Below are 11388 nucleotides of genomic sequence, written 5' to 3'. Positions count from 1 at the left end.
TCTTAACCGTATGTAGCGTTTCTCGGTACGGATTTAATTTCTATTGTTTTTACAGGTTAAACATACATGTGTGTATACGTACTTCTAAACGTTTATTTTTTAAATATTTTTTAAATAAACGTTAGTATATTTCCTTGAAGAATGTTTATCTGGAATATTGAGGGGGGATAGAATTTTTCAGTCTTTTTTTTTATAAAACTCATTTTATCGGAACGCGGAAATCAATAATTCAACGTACTATACTAATCATCGTCACGACATGCACGATGCTGGTCAATACACTTTTTTTTTAGCGAGTTTCGCGCGATAACATATTATTGCTGCATCGTTAATGATCTGATAAGATTCTTCTCTAGTGACGTTCTCTACCTGTGAATTATTTGACATATGTAATCTTCTGCGTTTATCGTGAAAAATATTATTGTGAGAACAGCTGAATCTTCATCTAAAATAAACAATTAATCGCTGAATCGCTAACTGAATCTTGGAAAGAATCTCATGAAAAAAAGGTTAAAAGAATATCATATTTTATAATTAATAAATATACGTTTTTTCTATAACGTATCAGCGGGTTCATCGAATTTTTGTATTTATTGAAATAATTCAATAGAATGAAGAGCTCTATCCGACCTCGCTTTATGTCAGTGACATGATAGAACAATTGTTATTCAAATAACACGCTTTATCTCTGGATGCTCGCGTAATGAGAACTCGATAATAATTTGTAGTCTCGGAAATGTCTTACGCGAAGAACAAGCAGCGTACGTTATAGATAAGATGTAATGCGCGTTAGTTTATGCGCTATCCTTTTCTCTAGATGCTACTGCATAGGATGAAAATTTCGGAGATATCGATTTCTGATTGTACATTAATTGCGTAACAATCGAAAACTTTTGTCCACGATGAACAGCAATAATTTAGATTTATGTCTGAATTTCCTTGAAAAAAATCTCACGAACCGCGCATCGTGCGATCCACTCGCGAAGGTAGTCCCGATGTTCGCTCCACTTTTCGTGCGAAAAAGGAGAAAAGAGTCCGAGAACGTGTGCTGGCAAAGTCGAACGAGAGTCCGCTCCCTTTTGCGTGCGAAACGTTTTCAGCATCTTCGAGGTACTTAGGCATACACGTTCGCGTATTTATAATCTCGTTTGGTCGCTCCCTCGAGAGATTGTCGCGCTACGATGCGCGCCACATCTGGCGACACTTAATTCCTGCAGTTTTATAAATCTTCCCGAGTTCTCTCTCGTGTGTTGTGATACGCGGCGATTCTATACGTCAGTTGAGATAGTAGACCTCAAGTTGAAGCTTGAAACGTATTTACGGCGAGAATTGCCACAAGAATTTGTGTACCGAAATTAAAAAATTTACGATTTAAATTGTGTGTAATTTGAATTAATAACTTATTTTGGCACGATTTTCGTTTGTTTCTACAGTGTATCCATCGATTATGTTTTTATCTTTTCCTAAAATGTTTGTTTGCACAGCATGTACAAAATTTCGAGACGATCGAACGCTTCTGAAACTAACGCGAGAATGATAGTGTTGCAGTAAGAATAGAAAAATGAAAAATCAGATGTTCTGGTAAACCGCTTTGTACGTGTTTCGAACACAGACCGCATAATTCGTTCGTAATCGCACGAGAAAATGTAATTATTGCGGTGAGGAACATTTTCGGAATTAGTCGAACGAAATTGGTATCCCCGCACATTTTGAGTTATCAGCGGTGATTCGGATTGGTTAGATGCGCCGTACGTATTCGCGTGGTATAACGCTGATTGCGGTCGGTATCCGCAAACAATCCAGACGAAAACGGCGCCGACGAGAGTTGGCTCGAGAGCTGAAAACGGGGTTTAGTTTACGTCCCGCCGACGCCGGGATGGATGGATGGATAGGCAAGTTCGATCAGCGATTCAGCGTGAAATTGTGCGACGACCCCGCTTGCGCATCTAACGGAGGTGACTCGAGGATAATTAGGTTTGCGATAATTTAGTATACGGATCAAAGTTGCAACACGTCAACACGAACGTTATTATATACACGACTCAATCAATATACAAGATATGTAACACGAGTTTCGACTATTAACTTTGTCGTTTAATACTTGTATTTTACTTTTCATTTTAAAATGTTAAAACGTATGTAACAAAAATTTGGAAGAAACTTTTTTGGATTATTATATATAGCTCTTATATTCATTTATATACGTATATAATTATAATAAATTTTATTCAAGGTATAATATTTACTGTGAAAAGCTTAATTTGGATGCGTAATAGTCAATGGACGGATTCATGTGATATTTTTAATACTTTGTCATGTCACTCATATTTGAATGATGCATAAAATTCGCAATGGTCTTCTCATTTATTATTTCTGAGTGACGCATGACGGTTCTATTTACCCGAATAAGAATAATTTTATTAAGAACAATTGAAAAACAGGGCTACGAGCCAAAAATTCGTTAAAATATGAACTGCAGTTAGTAAATGAAGACTGTCATTTAGTTAAAAATATAATTTAGTTAAAAATATCATTAATGACCTAACAGAAGTCGAAACGTACGTACGTATGTTTTTAATTTTTATTAAACTTTATATTTTTAACTAAATGACAGTCTTTATTTACTAACAGTTCATATTTTAACGAATTTTTGACTTGTAGCCCTGTTTTTTAATTATTTTAAATTTATTGAGCCTTATTACAAATGTAAATTTTATCAAGTATTTAAGGCTCCTGAATACTCAGCCAAGAACTCCGTGTTGATGGGTAGCGACACCGAATCAGTCGGTGGCTAGCAAAACTGGTAGTACGCTACTAGTTATACACACAATTGCAAGTTCATGTCCGTGTGCTCATTTTCGGGTAGAAGGGGAGCGCACAGACATGGGTTCATGCTTGTGTGTGTATATAGCGCCTCGCCATGGTAAAAGTCTGAACTAATAGGCGTGAAAAAGTGATGTTTTGACGACAAATTTTTTCTTGCGTACCATTTTGTCAATATTTGCTTATTTGTGAAAATGTGACTTCCCTCGTACTCGTGAAAGTCCTAAAAATTGGCGGAAACTGCAGTTATCGTGAAATTTTATACGTAAAATCGTATATTTCACTCGTTCCATCAGCTGTCAAAATGTGTGATTCTGCCCGAGTATAGGCTCACTTTACGTGCCTTTTACGACCATTTACTGACTATCAGAGGAGGAAAGGACAGTTTCCGCCAATTTTCACAAGTGTTTTTGAGCGATCTCGCCTTTTAAATTTATCCAAATTGTCTTCATTAAAAAATGGGACGCAAGAAAGATTAATGTATTTTTCTCGCCTATGACGTCACAATTCCAACATGGCCGTCGCCGGTATTCAGGAGCCTTAAGACATTAAAATACAATAAAACATTAAAAATGCTAAAGTCGGCTTGGCAGATAAAGTGTTTTTTTAATTAAAAATTATATTAGTCACACAAACACATTATAGATGTGGGAAAGAGAGTTGCGCGAACGAGCTTCCGCAGAACATGAAACGAATGAAAATAGCAGTATGGTAAATGCACGGTATACATTTGTTTATTTATTAGATCACTTTTAACACCGATTTATACTGCGGCGTTACTGACCCATCAGCCGACGATTTCCTTTACGTGTCCTACATTATCAATAAATAAATAGATCGTACAGTGAGGTAACGAGGCAAATTGGGTTCGTGACGCGATCACTTTAGCTCATTGCAATTTTCTGTCAAGTTATCTGTAAAGTTATCGCGATGGTCGTCGCGGAAGACGCGCGTGATAATACCGATTAGGAAACATGTGAGCAAAAATTCTTTCGTAGCTTGCACAGTCTCGCTGCTGACTGAACCTTCGCAAATTCCAGCGTTATTTGATATTATTTGGTTCCCCTCTCTGTTTCAGGACTTGCAAATCATATATTATGGGTTACTAGGTCTGGAGGCGTTGCGTCCATGCAGAGACTCCGTTCTTCGCGGGCTCTGCAAGATCGTACGTTACGAGAGACATCATGCAAATCATGTCCTCTATTAGTAAGTGTTACTTACTTTTGAGTATAGCCCAAAGAGAAAACACGAGAATCAAATGTCAGTTTCGCATCAATCGTTTTTCCGCAAATTTTTCAGCAAACAAAATATATATGTAATTAATAAGATATTTTAAAACTTGTTACGTATTAAATATCACTTTCGCATCGACGATCGATTTTCAAGAAACCAAAAAGATCTCGTCAAAAATATAGTTTTAACTAAATGTGCTGTAATTTGAAGAGAGAATCACAAGAATTTCTCAAATATTGGAACACTTTTGTGAAAGAAAGAGATACTCTGTATGTATAATTCAAAGTTTCGTTATTGTGGAACTTTACCAGGATAATTTGGGAGAGTTGCCAGTTATTGATTTCTTTATTTACCAGCATCTCTCTATTTGTGTTTTATTTTAAAATTAGAGCAACTGAAGATATTTTGGTTTAAAAGGATTGGTATATTCGAATGTAGGACAATATTATCTTTATATGTATATTGAAAGTGAACATTGAAATTATTCGTGTGTATTTATGTTAATTTAATTTTGAATATATTAATAATTAATTAGAGGAGTTTAACTTTGAGAGTACTCTCGAATATAATTGTACAAGAGTTATGCAATATATGTATCTATATAAGAATATTAAATGCATGTATTTGTGATAGAAAATGAAAAAATCTGATAGAAAGTGAATACAAACTTATAGGATTATTATATGCATTCAAAAATTTCATTATTAAAACAAACTTGTATAAATATGAATATTGTAAAACTTAAATTTTTATTTTTTAATCCGCTTTATTTTTTATCTCTTTAAAAGAGTTGGTTTAAATACGTCAAATGGATATTGATATATTTAAATATTTATGGACATGTGTGATCGAACATTCAAGCTTTTTGAATTAAAAATTATGAGATTAATTATAATTTTAATTATTTACATGAAATTTGTGGAAAAAGAATTTAAAAGAATACCTGAGGTGTTAATTATAAATTTAAACAAATAACTCACCAACGGAGTCATGCATGTACCAGGATTGTTCCTTTACGCATAAAATATGATAATTTATATTTGTATACATATGTATACAATATAAACTATGTTTTACATGTCGTGTATGTAAACGATTATTCGAGTCTATTTGTATTCTTTGTTGTTGCATTAGACTGAACTAAATTTTCTAGTTTGCTTACATATATATATACATTTTTATTTATCAGTATTAAAATTACATGTATTAATAATTCTAAAACTTAATAACTTGCGGAATTATATTGTTCAGTTTAATAATTTACATTTTATATTGTCTGCAAGAAAAATATTCATGTAAACTTAAAACAATACATAAATATTTTATATAAATGTCTTAAATTATAACGATATAACCCTGATGTAGGTATGTACCATATGTAGAATGTAATAATTATATCATATGCATTGTACCTTCAGATGTAAATTAAATTTCACAGAAATCTTCTTTATCGACAGTATGATAATGTCGCGGAATTATTTTATCGACTTGCGATATTCTCGTGTATCGCGTGAGAGAAACTTGTTAAGTCTAGACTATGATGTCGCTATAGGTTACATCTTTTTCGCGAAAAAGAGATGAGTGGCGCGCGAATCGTTACAAGTGATTAGTAAGAATAGTATCTTAATGAAACGTTCATCGTTTATTAATTTGAATGAGCTATTCGATTTTATTTTCTGACAAAAGGAATAGAATGTTTAACAACTTTAAATACTTCTTACTCGAAAAGCTATTGTAACTTCGGTTTATTTTCGTATTGAGTTTTCATTTCAAAATAATCTTAGGAATCTGCAGTGAACGCAGTAGTTGTTACAGTAGACCTGGGACATTTTGTATGAGAAAGCTTTCATGTATGTGCATTCATTGCAGACTCGTATTTGTATTCTGTTATATATTATATATTTTTTAGATGAAAGAAATTCTTACGAGAAAGATGATAAACCGTGAAAAAATTCTTAACAAAGAATTTAATCCTCGTTGATAATAAAATAAATCGATCAATTTTATTTTTATCTTCAATGATTATATTCTGTAAACAATTTGAAACGAAGTTTATATAAGTTATACCTTTTTGAATCAAATACAGGATGTTGGTATGAAAAATACTTAATTTATTTATTCGACAAAGTATTTTTTACACCAATATCCTGTGTTTGACTCAAAAAGGCATAACCTAATACATTGATTTATCTCAACTGAGCTTTGACAGATTAATTTATAACGTTTACATAATTCTTCGATTTATTTATTTCAAATAAATGTATACAGAATGTACACTGATAGTAAATAAATAGAATGTTATAATTTTCAGCACCGGCGAGTTGGCTACAAGTTGGTATATACTTCTTTCCGGCTCCGTATTCATCGATGGATCCATGTTTCTCCCTCGTTCAAGGTAAGATTATACAAATTGAATGGAATATTAATAAAAAGAAACAAATCATTAATGAAAATAATTTCTCTCAGAGACCTTGGTTTGTTTTACCTTACATCTCAGGAATCTCTGATGATTTTATAAGATTGAAGAATACAAGTAAATCGAAACTAGCATTTAGGAGTGTTAATAAGTTGAATAATATGATTAAGGTACAAAAAGATGTTTTACCTCGAGATAAAAAGAAAAATGTTGTGTATAGAATAGCATGCAAATCATGTTCTGCTTCATATGTTGGACAAACAAGCAGGAAGTTAAAAACTAGAATTTCTGAGTAACCATATCAATAGGAATACAAATACTAACTCGGTTATAACAGAACATCGATTAAAATTTAATCATGATTTCGACTGGGAGAACGTCTCAGTACTGGACGAAGAACATTATTTAAGTAGACGACTAATATCTGAAATGCTTCACATATCATTACAAGAAAATAGTATCAATTTACGATCAGACATAGAAGGTTTACATAAAAATTATATACCATTTTTAAATAATGTAAAATAAGATCCGTTAGTTATATTAAAATTATATGTTTCCTTCGGTATTGTACATAAATTTGATTGTTTACACTTATATATGTTACAATATTTACTGTTTTAAATTATGACCGACAGAAGACACATTGAAGTCAGTTAATTATTATTAGACTTATAACGAAGACGATCGAAGATTTCGACGTCCGATTTGAAATTTTCTCGTGATGGATTTTATAAATTGTAAAATTGTTATATACATTGAAATGTGATCCAGAGCTTCAACATGTTTTTTTTATCTTTATCTTTTTCTTGTGTGTTTTGGGTGAATCACTGTCTGTTTTTTCTTTCTTTCTTTTCTTTAAGATTGAAATGAATCAATAATGAATAATATTTTCATTAACACATTAATTTAGATTGTACATCAAATCTGTTAATTTGATGGTGACATTCTCTAGATCACATAAGGAGGAATTTTTATATTGTGTATGCTGAGGATGACTCCAAAGAAGAGTCGAAACGTTCATAATTTTTAATTTACCAATAAATGGATTATAACTCAACACTAACCGAGTTGACTCTCATTTGCCTGTTCTTAGGAACACTTTACATTCGTTTTTTTTTTAATGGAATGATTCGGATTGTATGTAATAACGTAATCGATAAAGAACAACACGGACAATTGTTTTAATTTTCGACAATGACAAATGTACTGAATAGTTTTAAATATATATTTTTATATCATGGTTGAATTGTACAGCCACTGATGATGGCCATATTGAAGGCCGAAACGTTTGGTTTATCATGTAACGACTGATTTGATTAAATTATATGATATATTCGCTATCATTATCTTGCGTGTGGTTGAATGCTCTACCTTTGTTTTTCGTTTAATGGAATGATATTTTTATTTTTGTCTCACACGAAACAAAACAACTTTTTTTTCTGGAACGGTTTTATCTCTTGTTCCCATTTTTTTCTACAGTCATATTCACGACGTGAAAAATGTGAGAAAGCACGATGAACTTTCTCTTGACGTATGCTCGTTTAATTAACTTTTTAATTATTTATCGCTATTCTCACAGTTACGCGCGAAAGCCAAAATAGGGAGGAAAGGTCACGTGTATTTCTAGACGTTCAACTGACATTTCCGTTAAACGAAGATATTCATAATCCAACATAGGTCGCATAGTCATGAGGACACGTTTGTTATGGAAGATTTTTTTTTCTAAGAAAATGCGCGATGAGGACATTTGTATGGTGCACGAAATAATAACGTGTTTTATTGCGGCCAGATCTTTATGCGTGACATTTTTCCACCGACGATATGAAGTTGTTATATCTTTTTAATATCGTACCGAATGTGTTTTATACGGAAGAAATTCAGAAATTATTCGTAATATGTCCTACATCGTAGCTTCGTGTTCCATTGAATGTGTCTAGACATTAAATGTGTATATATTGGCCAATAAATTTAACGCAACACCTGTTTTATTCTGCAAAAATAGGTAAATTTCAAGATAGAATAACATCGTCAAAAATTATCGTATCGAGATGTTTAAAAAAGCATTTTATAGCTTGAAACCTCTATTTTTCAGATCGCTACTTGAAAAAACGGTCTCATGGAGATTTGAAGTTATGCAAACATAAATGAAGATATATCAGATCTCAAAATTTTTTAAGAAATTTGCGGAGTTCCACGAGGCGGACTAAAAATTGTACACAAATGCGATTTACATCATTCGAAAGAGCGAATCTTTACCTTTAATTTGATTTTTTTTACCGAGTTCAACGTTGAAGCAAAAATGACCCTTTTTGTTCAACGCGTTGAATAACTTGGTGAAAAAAAATTGTACAGAGATCGATAAAACCCCACAAATTAGAGGTAAAGATTCATCCTTTCGAAAGCTGTAAACTGCATTTGTGCACAAATCGTCTCCGTGAAACCGTTTTTTCAAGTAGCGATCTGAAAAGTAGAGGTTTCAAGCTATAAAATGCTTTTTTAAACATCTCGATTCGATGATTTTTGACGAAGTTATGTTATTTTGAAATCTGCCTGTTTTTGTAGAGAGTGAAACAGGTGTTGCGTTAATTTTGTTGGCCAGTGTATTAACATTGCCTTTTTCGAATTTTTAAATAAAATGTTTAAGAAAGAAATCAGATTATCTAATTTGTCTCTTCCGAAAAATGTGTAACGCTTGTTTTCGAAAAACTGCTTCAATTAATTAATTGTTTTGAATGAAAAGATTGCTTTTTGTAAAACTGTGAAATTATAAGAAATAATTTTATTTTATAAAAAATATATTTTTATAATATTTTGGAAATATTTTATATCGCGCGTTTAGTTATGATGCTTTAACGAATGAATAAAAATTGGATTGAAATTACCACGCACGTACATTATATGATAGAAAACTAGGTAGAAGTCCGCTTTCCAAAACACTTTATACATAATAAAACGTCTCATTATTTTAATGTTCTCCCACGCTGACAAGCAGAGTTATAATGAGTATATAAAGCTTGTGTCGTCGTATTTAGAGATGTTTATCATAATGCAATTCAACAGTTAATGGATTAATGGTCGTATAATTCGTGCAACGTTATTTCGAGACAGCCTACGTCACATGCAGATGGTAGAGCGCTCGTAAATTGGCTGGCCTCTCCCCGTCAGGGTTACGCTCACAATTTTCTCTCTTAGTATACTCTTAGCCGCTGAAATTTTCATTAATCGTACGATTCTGTATACAATGAGCAGAAAATTTTTAAATAATTTTGGTGTCGCTCATTTTTCGAGAAGGCAATAATTCTTTATTTATACACGTAAAAATTTGTGAATAATTTTTCTTCCTTTTACACGCGCGAGCAATAAATATTTAATTTTTATATACATTACATACATACATTATATACTGATATATTATATACGTTATATATATAATATATATGTGTATATTTTTCAGTTTTTATATTGAAATACGAAATGCTCATTCTGTGTATGAATGGAAAGTAATATTTTATCTATTATCACATTGATGAATCACAAATCTTAAAATTATAGTGCTACTAATCTCTGAAAAGTGCAAAAGTGTCATACAGACAGTGTTGTGCATAGATGATTTTAAAATTAGCTAGATAAAGATAAGATGAATATTTGGAAATTTATCTTAGATAAAAGATAAAGATGATTACATTTGAATTAATCTAGATAATATAGATATCTGATAATTTATTTGAAAAAATTCCAGATAATTTTTTATTTTTAAGACTATTTATTCGTTTATAAATTAAGAATGAGTTTTTTCTCAAAAAATAATTGAAAAAAATACTAAATTTAATAATTTTAATATTTAATAATTCGTTTATCTGTTACAATGCCTCTTACAATTTTCGAAAAAATAATGAAGAATCACATAAAAATTCTATACAGTTCTTTTCCTCTATATTAATTGCATGAAAGTAAGCAATGTGAATGATTATATATCCTATTAGATGCACCCACTCTCTTCCTGAGGCTGAAAATATTTCTGCAAACATGAACTACGTAGAAGAAAATATTTTAATATTTTCACATTTTTAGCAACGTAAAATATAAACCAAAATATCTAAACATCATTCTAGATAAAGATGATTTTTTTTCATCTAAAATGCAGATAAAGATAATTAATATTTTTATTATCTAGATAAAGATAAGATAGCATCAAAATTTCATCTAGATGATCATCTAGATAATTTTATTCAGATAAGATAAAACACTGTATACAGAATTCAAATTTCGATTTGATAATAAATAAAGTTTAAAAAGGATTAATGTGTGTAGAGAAAATATTTTGTTGAAAGAGATAAGGTGAACTTCCGTGTTTAGCGTATGTAATATGGCGAACTGCGATGTAACTAAATCGATACTTTATTTTGTTTCTCCCGTTTAAAGAGACTGTTTAAGTGGAAGGTATACACACGCTCGTGCACGATGGATGCTCTTCTTTACTAGCGCACGATGCCGCTCGCAGAAAAAAAGGGAATGTGGAGCGCTTATTATCTGCGGCCATCACACGCTCGGCTGCCGCTTGGTGGAACGGGACGCTCTTTCGCGTTGCATGCGTCTGATGTGCATAGACGAGCAGACGCATGCAGAGACGACGACAACAGAGACGCGGCCGACCGCGCGCACGAGTATTATCATAAGAGAAGCGCACCGCAATGCCCGCGCGATTCCAACAAATTAATCTCTCTACGACCGTTTTAATGCGCCGTTTCCTCGTTCTTCCGTCCTCCCCTGACGATTCTCGGGGTTCTCTCAATGATAGAGCAGGCGCAACGCTGCTCTAGCGTGTCCGCAGGATAGCAACGTATTTCCGAGGGAAGGAAATTCTAGGCGATATTCGCGTATGTGTGCGTATGCATTTCCACCTTGGTTAGAGG

At 32.4% G+C, this 11388-nt stretch overlaps 1 protein-coding gene across 4 annotated transcripts in view; it reads left to right on the top strand.

Annotated features, from left to right (window-relative positions):
- Window positions 1-6404: 6404 nt before the first annotated feature.
- Window positions 6405-11388, top strand: part of LOC108781683 (rap guanine nucleotide exchange factor 2) — a 125771-nt gene continuing 120787 nt past the window's right edge. For all 4 annotated transcript variants that reach the window (XM_018549736.1, XM_018549735.1, XM_018549734.1 and 1 more), the window contains exon 1: window positions 6405-6451. In XM_018549736.1, the coding sequence (XP_018405238.1) occupies window positions 6432-6451 (20 nt within the window). In that variant the 5' untranslated portion in view covers window positions 6405-6431. The remainder of the gene's footprint in view (window positions 6452-11388) is intronic.

Source organism: Cyphomyrmex costatus, unplaced genomic scaffold (genome assembly GCF_001594065.2).
Source record: "Cyphomyrmex costatus isolate MS0001 unplaced genomic scaffold, Ccosl1.0 scaffold871, whole genome shotgun sequence".
Classification (NCBI taxonomy): Eukaryota; Metazoa; Arthropoda; class Insecta; order Hymenoptera; family Formicidae; genus Cyphomyrmex; species Cyphomyrmex costatus.
Note: the sequence above shows the minus strand (reverse complement) of the source record. Positions and strands in the feature narration are given on the sequence as shown.